General features: G+C 39.4%; 2 protein-coding genes across 3 annotated transcripts in view; one reads left to right on the plus strand and one right to left on the minus strand.

Moving 5' to 3' along the window:
- ABCC4 (ATP binding cassette subfamily C member 4) overlaps positions 1 to 15368 on the plus strand; it is a 1253378-nt gene that overhangs the window by 408162 nt on the left and 829848 nt on the right. The gene's annotated exons all lie outside the window — the stretch shown is intronic.
- GPC6 (glypican 6) overlaps positions 1 to 15368 on the minus strand; it is a 731757-nt gene that overhangs the window by 5333 nt on the left and 711056 nt on the right. Inside the window, exons 7-8 of the mRNA XM_052664785.1 lie at positions 8703 to 8839; positions 82 to 257 (exon numbers count right to left, since the gene is read on the minus strand). Coding sequence (XP_052520745.1) covers positions 82 to 257; positions 8703 to 8839 — 313 coding nt within the window. The remainder of the gene's footprint in view (positions 1 to 81; positions 258 to 8702; positions 8840 to 15368) is intronic.

Here is a 15368-nt window from a genome sequence, read left to right on the forward strand (position 1 = left end):
AGGAAAAACTGTTCAAATGGAACTGATTTATGAATACATTTGAAAATTACATTTATTTAAGGAGAGCTAATGGTTTCTTACTAGTGTCCTGGAAGTTGACATCATTTCCATTATATGCATTCTTCAGTTTATTTGTCATGACACGTAAGGCCATGATTTGTTGCCGAATGAAGGTGTCTGGCCTTGTGATGTCCACATCTACTTCTGGATTGTTGATCTGGTTGGTCAGGCCATCATTCATAATCTCAGGCAAGTATCTATAAAACAAGATGCATAATTAGTTTAAATGCAGTACTTGTCAAAATAAGGACTGTACAGTAAACGCTGTGCTAAGCAATTTGACACTGACAATGATTACGCAGTTCTTAAATGGCTCCAGTGAAACCATGTTAAAAATACGTTTTTAATTTTACAGACTCTAAAGGCTCTTTTTAGTATCCTGGCTGCGTGGAAAGCAGAGAGGATTTAAGCTATCCAAACTCATAACTATTCACATACTCCTCAGCACGTGCACTGACTGTAATCCATAGAAGAGATTCACCAGCCAGCAGTAAGTCAACACACTGCTGTACTGACATGAACAGTAGTACACTAAGTTAAGTATTCAACAGTGCATTCTGCTGCTTTTATTTCTTAGTGCATAAAATTCTGAATTCCTTTTTCTGGGACAGTTCAGAAGCCAATCTTGAGGCTTTATTGCCTTCCTCATTTAACTGAAGCACCTAATTCATTTTCTTCACCAGTCCATCCTTGCATCCCTTTTTTGACTATAGTGAACATCATATCCAGCCTATCTGACATCCAGACCCACAAATGGTGGCATGAACTTACCAGTCTCCAATATTCTCTTCCATTTGGTCCGTGTTCTTTATAAACAGGCTGTGCTTTCTTATCCCACACACTTTGTGCATAACATATTTAAGGCATGGCATTTACTATCCATCAACACATCTGAAATTTTATTCAGGCTCCTAGCTTGTCGTTCCTTGATTACTGCAGCATTCCCTTCTATGACCTTGGCTAATGCAGTCTAATGCTGCTCACAGGCACCAAGTGCGCTTTTGCAGATCTCTCTCTCCCACAAAAATCAGACCATTATTCCTACGGTAAAAGTCTTCATCTTCTTTTGTTAAATATGCACACTTTGTCTCCTGCTGTTCTCTGCACTTAGGAAACTGTCCTTATAGGCATTTGCAAAGCTAGCTTATTTCCTGCTTTGATTCCCTGTTAAAAATTATCTGTGCATTTTACGACAGCTGGGCTGAAAAAGGACTGGCATTATTCTCTGTGCTGGTGTGGTATCCTGAGAAAATACTGTATTGCCGCTTCCCTGTTCTCTCTTCTCTGTCTTTTTTTTTTAGTATTCTTTGCCTCATATTTAGGTTGCAAGGGATTTGGGGTAGATCTACGCTTTGTTCATTGTCAGGTTATGATCCACTTTGTAATTAGCTAACAAAACAGGCTAGTCTACTGATGTCTGTGGGAGACGTCCTGTGGGTATCTAACACAGTCTAGCCTACTAATGGCAAAATTTCATGATGTCTGGTACCGAATGTAGTTTTAAAAGTATTTTACTTCATCACACTGATGCCAACCCAGTTCTCTGTATCCATATTCAAATTTGGCTCTGGTGTCTGTGTTTTGTTGTTCCGGCTTCGGAAAATAAATGTATTCCTTAAAAGCGTATCTGAAAGTAAGAAAAAAGAAAGGACTTTCCCTGCTGAAGTTGTGCTTAAGGGAAAATCACTTTTGTATTTCTTCTGGTGATTCACAAAATGATGACTGCTTTGCTGAGCCAGGGAAGGGTTTAGTCTCACTGTAATAGGTACTCGCATCGCAAGATGAGACTCATCTGTCACCAGTGGCCTTTGAAAGCTTACAAGAGAGTAATCTTGAGGGGAGTATGAACACAGAAGAACAAAACATGACTGCCAAAAATGCCTAACCTTGAAATGCATTTCCTGATGTTTCAGTAGTACCATAACAAGAAAAAACAATGCTGCAGGGATCCCATCCAGACTCCTGGGGTACAGACTTAAGTACAGTGAGAATACAGAGCCACTTCCTCTAGTGTAGAAGAATGCAGACCGCAGCATTATGAATCACCAAAGATAGAAATTGGAAAGAATTCTGCAGAGATACCCAAAGGCAGCAGGATGGAGACCTTGGCGTTCAGGGAAGCTCCGGGCTGCAGAGAAACAGCATCTCCATCCGTCACACATCTCTACAAATGAAATGGCTGTTGTAGATAAATTGCTCAGCCTAGAAGTAAATCAGTGACTTCAAGGTGCAGTTGATTAAAAAAGTAAGAATATAAAAATTGCCCTGCTGGCTTGGAGAAGATGTCCAGTATCTTGTCAAAGGCAACTGTCATAACTGCTAGCTAAATTGATTTGAAATCACTGGTCATTTTTGTGGATTGCTTTCTTTGTTTAATAGTATAGTCTATCTGCTCTCTATTGCATAAAGTCCATGAGAAGTTATGGCTAACTCTCAACTGCAGTTCATAGGCTTTCTTTAACTAATTTATGTTTGATTTCCTCATCTTGCTGTAAAAAATAAAATAAGAATGTACTGACTTCTTAAGTAAGCTTTTTATTTGGAAAGAATATGAGCTAGTTTTAGAGAGTGTTTTTTACTGAGGTTTATATTCTGCACTGTGATTAGTGTGGTTCTGATGTCATTCAGAGGATCGTCTAAATTTAAATGTACCAACCATTAGATTGTAGAAAGAAATTCAATCTGTCATCTCTTTGCCGGTATCCAGTTCAGGATCTGAAGATCCCTAGAATGTTTCCGACATGGAGGAGCTGCAATTTCTTTCATAGGAAAAACTCCAATAAATTATACATAAAAAGACATTTTACAACTTATTTGAAAATGCATATCATGGTTTTATATGAGATGCTAGAGACACAAAATCAACAGCTTCATTACGATAGATCCATAAGACAAAACTTTCTTTTAAATAGGGAAAATATAAGAAGTGATGGAAAGCTTAGTTTCCACATAATCAAGGCTTACATTGAACTATAAAATAAGGCATCTAAATCTAGGCTTTATTATCTAAGTTTGTTTTTAGGGGAGGTGGGTGTTAACACAGTTCTACAGAGAGCATCATGCAGATCAGTTCATCAAGCCTGAGGTAAATTCACCAAATTTCAGGCATTTTAAAACCATGTTAGTATAGCTAAGAGAAGTTTTTATGTTATGGAACAGTATAATCCAGCATGAGTAATACGGACAATGTATTTAGGCAGGGATGCACCTTGATTTTGAGTGTTTTACATGGTAGGGAAAGGATGGGAGCTGGCCAGTAAATCTATACCTTTGATGTGTTCCTCAGGTGACAGAGAGAATGGTTCACCTCTCCTGTTCTCAGTGCACCTCACCTTGGTGGGTAAGTTAGACATCCTGGGTGTGTGTCACAAGAAATGTGTTACTGTGTGATCACTTAGAAGTTAGGTGGATACTTTAATTTCTGGGCAAATGAGCCTTTAAGCATTAAGGGTGTAAGAGGAAAAAAATTGGAGATTTAGGTTGAAGACTAGTCTTTAGTTTTATGTAGATATCAAAATTTGTATGTGTAAATGCAGCTGTGTGTTTATGAGTGGAGTCCCAGTTTCATCCAATCTGGTTAACACGAGATCTAGTCAATACCAAACATAGGCATATTTATCAGTGGTGTGGGGACAGGTGTTGGGATCCCATACGTCTTTGGCTAGATGACTAGTTCGTTAGATTTCATCTGCTGGGATTTAGTTGTGCAGACATAGACATCTGGTACAATTCGAGACGCTCTTGGTTATTTCTCCACCTCTCCAATTACCATCTCTGAAAGACGAGAGTTTCCCATAGATCCTACATCATTTATACAGCCTTGAAGGGGAGGTCTTGGATGTCTAGGGAACCAAAAATAATATTTCTCTAGTCAAGTGAATTGAGCGTTGAGTTCTACTTTACCTAAAAGAGGTACACTGCTTGGTATCCTGTTGTCACTCCAGTAAGGTTTGAACACAGTGTAGGTCCAGCATTGTATTTTCCAACTTCATGACAGGTTTTCATGACAGCATCTCACATGACGGTAGCTGAGTTTAGGCAGCTGGAACCTGCTTCACTGACCATACTGACTAGATACTGGGGCTCTGTTCAGGCACCTTAACAATGGTGACTTTTTCAAATGCTCTAGCAGGTATTGCCCTGCCTCTGGGAGGTGGTCTCCTGTGTCAAACCTGTCTTACACACTGCTCTAGCTTGGGCAACACAACTGACTTCTTATTGTCTGCAAGCTCACCCATAGGCATCTACATTTAAATGTATGAATTTGTATGTCTGAATGTGGAACTGAGTTCTGCTGTCATTACTGAACTAGCTGACCTGCTTCCTCAGGGGGAAAAAAAAAGTAGAAAAGCCTATATTGAATGTATATATCTTTGAATTGTTTTCCCTTTTCTTAAGGACTGGTATGGATATAGAAACACGCAGCCCAAAGGTGTTTTTTGAGTGACAGTCTCTGAGAAGCAGCACAGCACAAATTTTGACAAAAGCATTTTGATGTGTGCGGGGTAGGGTTAAGTCACACAGAATTGGAAGACTTGTCTTGGGACTGCATCTTGACAGAAGATTTGTTGCTGGCTGGGCAAAGTTGTTGCGCACAGCTGCTTTTGCTGCAGTTCTGTAAGTGGAGACACCCCTGTGAATTCTAAGCTTCATTGTTGCTTCCGCTCTTGTTAATGATCTCCTTGTATGCCTGGCCGTTACAAGAACTATATGTCCTAATGTAAAAAAAAGAAAGCCAACCTGAAGCCAAATCTGCTCTTTGCATTCTCCTAGAAAACAGAAAGAATCAGCTTTCTTAGCCCCTGGCCTGCAGAGAATTTGAATAACGCTGTTTGTTTTCTGCCGTTTGCTCCTTGCTCAGCTATGTCAGGAGTTTAGTGTAATCTACATTGTTTTCTAAAATATTAATGCTTTCTATTCCTCTTAGCCTTTCTGCTGTTCTTGCTTGTCTCAGCAGACACAACGAAAATGCCTTCTGGCATACCATACCTGAGCACCACAAAACCTATTTAAAACCACTTTCTCTTTCTCTCTGTCCCTTTCTTTTTAACATCCATTTAATGTTTTAGAGTATTTACTTCCTCTTTTTAAAGTCTAGAAATGACTGATGAATCTTTCAGGCAATATATAAAAGTCCTAGCTATCAAAAACACCCAATCCAAAACAATAATAACAGGAAAGGAGGGATGCCCTGTTTTTTGAAAGACACCTGCAGTACTGTGCCAGTACTGGCATTTTTTTTTTCCAGGTGCCCCAAACCATTGGGAATATAGAACAAAATGCAGCACAGGATTATCCTGGGAAGGATAGGGTTAGGCAGTCACATCTGGTCTGGAAAGATAAGTGTGGTGGAAAATTGGTTGTGTGGCTAACTGGATATCCTCATCCGATTCTGCTTGCTCAGAAGGCGCTCAAAGGGTGTTTTCAGTGTTCTTTCAATAATTTCTTCTCCATGTTGGAGCAAAGCTTGAGGAGTCAAAAGGAGATGGAGATAATGATTCATCTGCCAGTTTTTGTTTGAAGGAAGAGTCCACAAAAAATAAATTTGGGCCTTCAGCTAATAGGCAGTTTTTGCACTCAAGAGAAGTGGTTTATTCACAGTTACAGCTGTGGTGCTTTGTCTATCTGAGTAAAGCACTTTCACCTCACTCTCACTGCAAGTTTTGCTGTTGAGCAAGGAGTGGCATTCCCAGTACAGGCACTGTACAGGTGAATGCTTCATCCCATCTGAATCCACCAGGCTGGAAATAGGTGCTCACCCACATGCAGCAAGAAGAGAAAATTTCAGGCCAGCTGAGATGCAGTCCTGTGTTCATTTTGGTGAAATAACCTGTAATTTTGAATTCAGAACTGAAAACGGTAGTGTTCCTTTTTTTCCCCCAGCTTTCTCTGTCTTTTCTGTTCACAATTACTTTGTCTTATCTACTTATTGTTGACCTGAGCGCCATCTCTCATGTGGGTTGGTTGAAAGCAGTTGGTTGAGGTAGACAAAGCCATTCGATGCTCTTCTCCCATGCATCTTAACAGTTGCAGATTTGGTTACCATTCTCACTGCAGTAACAGTCACTTTGTTTATTCAAGGGATAATACCTGGGATTTGGTGTAAATCCTCCTAAACCCCAAATTCCTTAATTCCTGGGAATATTCCTTAATTTCTAGGAAACAATTATTTTTGAAGAAATTATCAGCTGTTCCTAAAGATTTATTTGCAGATAGGAAAACACTACATTTTCAAAGTCTGGTTGTAGTGATGATTTCAGATTCTAAATGTCTTTTAAAAAAATTCGCCTCTGTACAGCTGGCAGAAGATATTCATTATTTAAACATAAAATTATGTTCAAGTTTATTTTATGAATATAGATATGATGGGAAGCTCTGCTTGGCGTCTCTCAAAGGCACTTTATCAGAGGAAGCTATTTTTTTTTTAAATTATTTTCCAAAATAAGAGTTTAATGTGTTCCCATTTCCACAGTACCTGATTTCTACCTGATGTGACCTCATTAAAACCCCTCTTCACAGAGGATCAGCAACATGCCAAGTGCAGCCTTCCAGAACACTATAATGGATCACTCTGTTACCCTATGATTATCTGTGAGTTGGCAAACTTCATTTAGCCCCTGCTGGTGTCACTGTAAATTAATCATGGCAGCAGAATGATACCTGGGGACTGCAATAACCACAAGTGACCTTGGCACAATGCCTCTCTCAGGAGAAGGCCTTGCTTTAATTTTCTGTGATCTCTTGTTTTCCTGCTAAAGCACCATCAAAAGGTGATGTGTAAAATGAAATGTGAAGCACAATGTGCATCTGGCAATTCAAAGTTTCTTCGTACAGCCACAGGATCTCATCAACAATGAGCTACAATCTCCTTTCCCAGCAGTCACCAACACCATGTTGTCTTCTCATTTTTTAGTACTAATGTCTAGGGGAAATAGGAGGTGACTAAATTTCTTCTTTTTTTTTTTTCCATCAAGAGCTGCTGTGATGCTCTCCAGAACTCCAAATGCAACTCTTCATACAGCATAGGGGTACTTTTGACAGGTAACACAGTGAAGAGAAATAGAAATATGCACAATGGACAGATTTTGCCACCCTTGCTATTGCAAGTTAGCATTTGCTATCAGATGCTAGTCAGTATGAGTAGGGAAATATTTATCGTTTTTCTTTAAGCTGCAGTAAATGTTCACCAAGGCGATCTTGCATATCAAGCTAATTACATTTTCAATATTATTTCATATACAGGCCATGGAGTCCTATAGTATCTGTCTGATTTATTACTATTCCCTCCACCTCAAGCATTTATTGAATTCTGTTACTAAGACTATAATCACACATTTCCTTTGTGAATGCATACAAAATAGAAAACTGAAGAGCTGTGATTGGGTCTGCTGAGACTGTGTTGTCAGGTGATGCTCTGAAGCTGTGATTCCACATCCACTGATATGTTTGTGTTAAATTAATCAAGATTATCAGCATAGGAGAGAGGTACCGAATGGCTTCAGAACATTAATCTGAGGAGTTGCCATGAAACTAACCAGGCTTTTCATAAGATAAATACTGCAAAAGGAGAATGGAAGTCTTAAAACTCATCTCCCCCAAACCTTGGAGTGTTTGCTAGCCTCTTTGATACAGAAGAGAGCTGAAAGGAATAGATCAGTTATGGTATGAATACTAGCATTGGTCATGGGAAGCAGGAGGGATAGCACCAGGTTTGTTTAACTGCTCATTTATAGAAAGAGCAATACATACTTCTTAATGAATGCATGTTGATGTGGTACGTGTGGTACCATGGATACTCAAATTTCTCAATACCTCCTTTCTCCCCTCAGTCATGAGCACTGCTGCAGACCTGAAACCTGCCTGCTCCTGCTATGGTCCTTGAGCTGGTCCGTCTCTCCTCTCTCCGTTTCTCAGCACAGTTGATCAGAAAATCTCCTCTTTCAACTGACAAATCCACACTGGGACCCTCTCACCAGCCCAGCCACAGCCAGAGCTGAAGCAACCTCAGAATTAAAACTCACTGAAAAGTCATTGCTAACAAGGGCAGATGACTACCGTGTCACTGACAAATTAAGACAAGGTCAAGCTTTCTGCACAAGATAATGAAGAGTATGACTGTTACATTCATTCTGTGCTGGCTATTTTTCTTCTTCTTCTTCTCCTTCTTTTTTTTCTTTTTCATTTTTCTTTTCTTTTTTTTTCTATTTTTCCCAGCAAATAACCCTAAGCTCTGCCAGCCAATAGCCAGTAGAGCCAAAATTCCAATTTTCTGTTTCATCCCAGTATGGCATCCCAAGAGTGCAATTGCTTCACAAGCTGTCAGTCCCAACACAGGGATGCTAAATGGAGCTAAAGAGCTCTCAGAAATCTCAGTATAAATTATCCTTCTGGAGCTGAACCAGTGAACATTTTCTGTGTTCACATGCTGGCACGCTGCGCGCGTTTACAGTGACTCACACTCCAGCTTTAATGGCACCTTGACAATAGATAATCTCAGCTGCAGGCTGCGTGTGGACAATTACTTGCTGTCCCCATTTCTGTTTCACTCTTACAAACTGTTTTGTAAAATACTCTGTTTTCTGATTTTGCTTTGTGCCTGGTGGGAGTTTGGATTGAATCCAGTGGGAAAGGCTCCACCTCACCTTGCCTTGGTGTGGCCGTTCCAGCAGTCCTCCTCGTTTGATGAGCCGGCTGTCACGCGCTCGTCCTTGCAGATTGTGTAAGGGAATGTTGACCAAAACTTTTTAGAGAGCTTTAGTTTTTCTTTAATGTCTGTTACCTGATTAAGAGACAACGAGAGGGAAAACCAGTTGAAAACATCAGCTGCATTAGATTTCATTTTAAATAAGAGGTGGTTCAGTTCAGTTCCATGATAGATGGTGGTGGAAGTTAAAAGGACTGAAGGTGCTAAAATTGAAATTCCTGTATTTATGAGCAAGGCACAGTGCCTTTGGGTTCAGAGAGTGCAAATAATTAAAGTCACCTTTTTTTCTAGGCAAGACATTAAGGAAAAGCATCTTACATCTTGCTCTTTCTATTCTCAATTTGTCTGAGTTTTTCTAAAATATACATCTTTCTAAGAATTAATATGCCTCACAGTCTGCTGAATGTCAGTTGAGTTAAACAGTGTTCATCAAATAAAATATCTCACCCACCGGCTTGGTCATGTCTTAAATAAATATTATATTTAGATCTGTACATGCAGACTCTAAAAAAAATGATGCATGATGTGCAGGTTCTAAAAAAGTGAGCTGGTGTTCAACTGATTTAAGACACACAGGCTGAATACATTGCAGTACATTTCGATCTTGGTAACAGCAAGAATTTTGTGTATACATGCAAGCAGAGACTAAATCTATCTTTGCTATTAGATACAGATAAATATCTGTAGCTGGATACAGATTTTACATTCAGGAAATGTTGGGACAGTATCATAACCATTCCTTTATGTTATAAACACCCTCTTGAACAATTATTTAATTTGTCAAGATTCAGGCAGCAAGCAGGAGCAAACTGAATTTCCAGCACCAACTTAACACATGCTCTGGCTGAAATGTTATCACTTCTTGTTTAGTGATTGGTTTACTAGAGTGGAAAAATCTACAAGAATAGATAGAGAACACAACAAAGGACAGACTACAAAGGATGACTGGTGCTGCTGTTGTTCTTATGGAAACATGCATTTCATGTTAAGCTATAATAGGATTTAGGAGAGCATGCTGAATAGCTTTCAAAGGAAATCACTGAGCTTTATTCTTTAAAATATGAGAAATAAAAGCTCTCCATTGTTCCATTCAGCTTTGAGATTGGCTTTTAGGTTGTTGAGGTATAATATTGTACTTGGCTATTTGTCTGTTTTATCTTTTGTTCTGAAGACATGATAGCTCTCCGAGCAAATGACCCACACTGCTTTGCAGTGCTTAAACTCTGTAGAATGTCACTTTATATGCCAGGAGATAGAAACATCCAAGGATGTTATTTCAGAAGCTCTGTGTGCATTTTCATTCGTAAGAAATAAGTAGGAGAGCATTTGGCTGTGAGTTGTTGACATCATTTCTTGCCATCCTATAAATCTCCTCTATATCCTACAAATCTCTTCCATACCCTTTGCCAAGCTCTAGTTGCTGTAGTTTTGTAATACAAACACTAGAAGTGTTTGCAAATCTCTATATGCTCTGTAGAGGAGCCTCATCAAGCCAAAAATTAAATCCCATTTTACAGACGGTGAGCAATGTTTCATTATCAGTGGGGGCAATCTCAGGATGTTTGCCTTGTAGGGTGTCTTTGAGCAGCAGGCAGAGAGCATCCCTTCCTTCTCCCCTTCTGCACATGCTATGGATAAAAAACCCACAGCTACCAGTGGTGTAGATAACCAACACAAGCCACTCAATTTACTTCCTGTGGCTCACAGAGAACTGTGTAAACTCCTATTAGGAGAGGAAATTGGTCAGAGAAATCCTAAAGAAACTGTTGAAAATATAGTGAAAAGGGTCCTTAGGAAGTAGGGTCCATTCATGTAACCTTGGGCAATAAAAGAGCCTAGTGGATAGACTTAAATCATTTATTGTGTCTCCTGGGTAGCCATTTACACAAGTAATCTGATGGTGGTGAGTAATCTGTTTTCAGAGCAGTAACCCCTTGCTGCCTAGAAGTTATTTGTAGCTATTCACAATGCATACGCTGAGTTATATTCAGATTTCTACCATAATCAGACTAGAGTTGGTCTCTTGGACCTCAGACTTCTATTCAAAACCACAACTGACTCAACAGCCATTGGAAAGTGATTTTCCCCTTCCTGCCTCAGAAAGGACCAAATTACAGAGAAAAAACTCCATATTTTCATAAAATTCAATAAAATTTGAGAGAGGCTCTCACAGCTGACACAGTGCACAGGCTCCTCAGAAGTACATTCTGAAAATTAAAATAAGGAATCTCACTCCCCAGTAACTTTCAAAGATATTAAATAATGCTGGCATATTCTATATATGTGCTGCATATAGATAACGCATTATTAAATTTCCTAACAATAAAAATATTTTTGTGTTACAGAAGCATGTCTGGTAAAGATGATCTTACTTTACCAGTGATTATTGGTAAAACACAGCTAATTAAACTTTCCAAGCTTCCCCACGAGGTGTCTCATTTTAGAGCCTACAGAGAGGAAGGCATTTGCTTGACTCAAAAAAAAAAAAAAAAAAAAAAAAAAAAAGAGGAAGAAATGGTAAAAATGATTACAGTTTAGGGGGAAGTTACCATTTTCAGCCCTCTCTTGATGACTCTATGATGTGCAGGTAGTCAGTGAGTTTGAATTACAGAATCATGAAGTGATAAAACCCTTAGAGTTGGAAGGGAAGGCCATCTAGTCCAACTCATCTGCAATGAACAGGGACACCACAGCTAGATCAGGTTGCCCAGCGCCTGATCCAGTCTTGCCTTGAAAGTCTCCAGGGTTGGGATATCAATCACATCACTGGTAAACCTATTTCAGTGTCTCACCACCCTCACTGTAGAAGATTTTTTCCTTATATCTAACTAAATCTACCCTCTTTAAGCTTGAAATATTTATAATATAACACATTATATTCAGAATATATTATATATATATATTCAGAATAGATTTGGGTGATGCAGTGCGTGCCATGATATGCAAAACTTTTGCCTGTGGGTTCCAGTGCCTTCGATTTTTGAGAACTCAAGCATAGTCACAGAAAATCTCTTACTAGACCCCAGAGTTACATGTTTCCCACCATACATCATTTTGATCACCACCAGCATTTAAAAAATAGGTAACAGATGTACAGTCCCTTGAAAATGAGATAAAAGAGACTAAAGGTTCAGTTAACCTTGCTTGCCTGTGATTTATGAATTCAAACTACTGCATTTCCCTAGTGATCTGCGGCCATGTAAATGATTCCTTGGTATTTCCCATGCTCTGAATTAAAGATTAACTTTCAAGCGTAGTTAGACTTCTGTGGAAACATTTAAACACAAGATGTCTGCAATTCTTACATATTTCCTTCCCACTTTCTCTGACAGAGATTTATTCAGATATAGACAGCCAGATCTCCGGTCTCAGTTAGCCTGACTTTCCCCAGCTATATCCCTGACATTGCCCTGACATTAATTTTGAACTATTCCTCAGCTACTTTGAAGATACTAAATTTATTTTAAGTATGTTCTCTCATAAGAAAATGTATATACCAAGGGCTGTGCAAAGAGTTACATTTTTATTTTATTTGAGGACTATATAAAGGGATATTAAAAATAAGTGGCTATTAAAATAGCCTGGCTTTTATCCATTATTACTAACAGAAGGGAAGTGCTATTACGTAGGTGAGAAAAATTAAATGTTTGCATCATTTCCAAAGAGAAAATTATATCCAGAGTCATGGAAATATTATAGTTACATGACCCACACTGAGAAACAGTTAATCTCTTATTTTTGCCACTGACTTCCGTGACCAAAGCAGTCACAGGCTGTGCAATTCCTCAGCAGAATTTACACCACCACTTATGAGCTCACTTCTAATCCTGCCAGCACAGATTCAATCTTAAGCAGGTAAATAGAGCTGACCAAGATTTTCGTCTTCTTTACTCACCTTGGACTCCAGAGAAAGGGAGTGAACTAAAAAGCAAGCCCATCATTTTGTCAGGAATCAAACCTTAGAATTCTCTGTTTTTAGCTTGGGATATCTGGATAACTTGAAAATCTCACTGAGATAATTCAGAAAAGCATTGGACATACCGTGAAGGACTAAAAGTGAGCTGATGATGTTTTAAAAAGCAAAAAAGATCCAGAAAAGTGCCTGTGAAGCCAGCAGCTAATTTCCTGTGGAATTTGCTTCAGTTTAATTTCCAATACAAACATGCTTCCTCAGCAAGGGGACAAGGCATGCCCAGAAGAAACATCAGCCAAAAAGCAAATTTTTAAGTTGATACTCCAATATTTTTATTTTTAAAGTAATTTCCCTTATTTCCTCCTCCTCTCTGCATGGCAAGTCTGTCTGAGATTTCTTCCAGTTTTATCAACTCCATCAACATAATCCCTACTCAACTCACACAGCCAGAGGAGCATCTTGGGATGCTAAAACGATGTTCAAAGATGTGTCCAAAACCAACCCTGGTTCAATGTAATAAATAAAATACGGGTCTTGCTTGTGTTAAGAACAAAAGGTTATTCACTTTCTTCTCTTCTTCAACATTTTTGCGTCACACTTTTTTGGTTTGCTCTACAAATTTTGGCAGATTTTATTCTGAAATGCCAGCAGGAGATCCAGCTTGCCTTTCAGCTGTTATCTTCTACTTGGGGATGCTCAGAAACATCTGAACACAAAATCTCAATGAGGGTTAATCCTTTATGCCCTGGAAATAAGCAATTTCTTGCTACTCATTGGACACTCTTTCTCTGATGGGCCACTCTGGATGACGTAGTGTGGGCTGTATGTGTCAGCATAGCCACTCAGAAGATGTTTCAAGTGGATATTTGTGAAAAGTTGCTATAATTTCAGGGACTTGATTTCACAATCAACATTCAACTGACGTCACTTCTTCAAGTTGCATTACTCCCAGATGAACAACCATGTCTTCCATTACCTGCCACTTGTTTTCCCCTAGATGCATCTAACATCCCCAGCCAGACACCCAGCACCCTTGCAGTCTTCATGAACAAGGATGCAGAGTTTGTATAATGATGGGCAGCTTGATAGCAGATTTATGGATAGGGAGCTTGACAGCCTGAGTTGTGTGTGAGATCATGAAGAACATACTGTTTGTCACAGACATGGCAAGGTAGCAAGAACAAGCAAATCATTATGTACTGATTTCTGTTATGCCATACCAGCAGAAAACTGCTCAGGACTTTCATACATCGATCAGTATTTAGGTCCATTAGGGGCTTAATCTGAAAGCGTTCAAAGACTAATGGCCAACAATTTGTTTAAAAAGACTTGGTCAGCAGGCTTAAAACACACGTTACGTATTGCCTGTAACTGCTTGTTATGTTTATGCCTCTGCTGCATGTGAATGTCACAACTGATGCAAGAGCTATCTGTTACAAGCAGATAAGAGCGGGGTAGCTGGATATTTCAATTGATACCATTTTCCTTGTAAAATGGGCTTAATCAAAAGCAGTTAATTCAGACTCCTAAGTTTTTGGGGCTGTTCCTCAAGGAAGAACTGTATCTCCTGTATGTCCTTTGCTACAGCTGCCAGCTTTCTATAGGTGTCTCAGAGACACAAGGCACTTATACATAACCAGCTGAACTGTGCTCCTACTATGGATACCAGATGCTTAAATTTTGTTAACAAGGATCTCTCTCTCAGCATTTCGAGGCACTTGCACTTTTCCACCAAATAGGTGTGGGGGGATTAGGTGCGTATTTTTGTTTGGAATGTCTCATTAGGTACTCAAAACTTCTGTGCACATTGCATATTGCAATGTTGATTTGCTTTGACTTGGGTAAAATGAAGCAGAGCTGCATTTGCTCTATATATTGATTATTTTTTTCCATACATTCGTACATTTTCCCATTACCTCACAAAAACAAAACAAAATAAAACAAAACAAAAAAATTAAGTGCTGAGTAGTTGGGGAACATTGCACTTCATCATGAAGTACTTTTCAGAAGCCAAGAGAAGCAGGTCCTGTGTGGGCAATGCGGACCTGGAGATGGTGAGGACCTGGAGGAGATGGTGAGGACTTGGAGATGGTGAGGACCTGGAGGAGATGTCAATGGCCTAGGGAGGATGGCGAGGACCTGGAGCTGGCGAGAGCCTGCTGAAGACGGCGAGGACCCGCAGATGGCGATGTTGCTCAGCTTCCGACCGCTGTCGTAGCCCGCTCTGTGCACGCTGTTTTGCGGAGAGCATAGCCGTAGATTGTTCCGCTGAATATAAAACTGACAACCCTGTTATTTTAAACTCGAAAGTGACAGGCTGTTATTTTAATGAGGTCTGCCAGTGCCAAGGTTAACCAAAGCTTTATTTCCCTACAAAATGTTAAGGCTGCAGATCTAAAAAGGGGGCCGTGAAATTTTCATGGTTATTGATAATTTCTCTGCGCATCCAAGTTCTGAGAATTTCACCCGGGCCTTCTTGTGCAACAAACGTTTTTGTTTTGTTTTGTTTTGTTTTGTTTTGTTTTTTTCCTGCTTTTCCTTTTTAAAATTTGACTTTGCAGCTTAAAATGATCCAGAGCTCTCCCAATAACTGCCTGCTCATGATTCATGTTTCTGCTTAGAAAAGCAGGTGACAGCTCTTCTAATCAAGAACTAACGCTGAATCCCAGTTATAAAACACAAATGGGTGCT

This window comes from Tympanuchus pallidicinctus, unplaced genomic scaffold (assembly GCF_026119805.1).
Source record: "Tympanuchus pallidicinctus isolate F22 unplaced genomic scaffold, pur_lepc_1.0 scaffold6, whole genome shotgun sequence".
In the NCBI taxonomy this organism is placed as follows: Eukaryota; Metazoa; Chordata; class Aves; order Galliformes; family Phasianidae; genus Tympanuchus; species Tympanuchus pallidicinctus.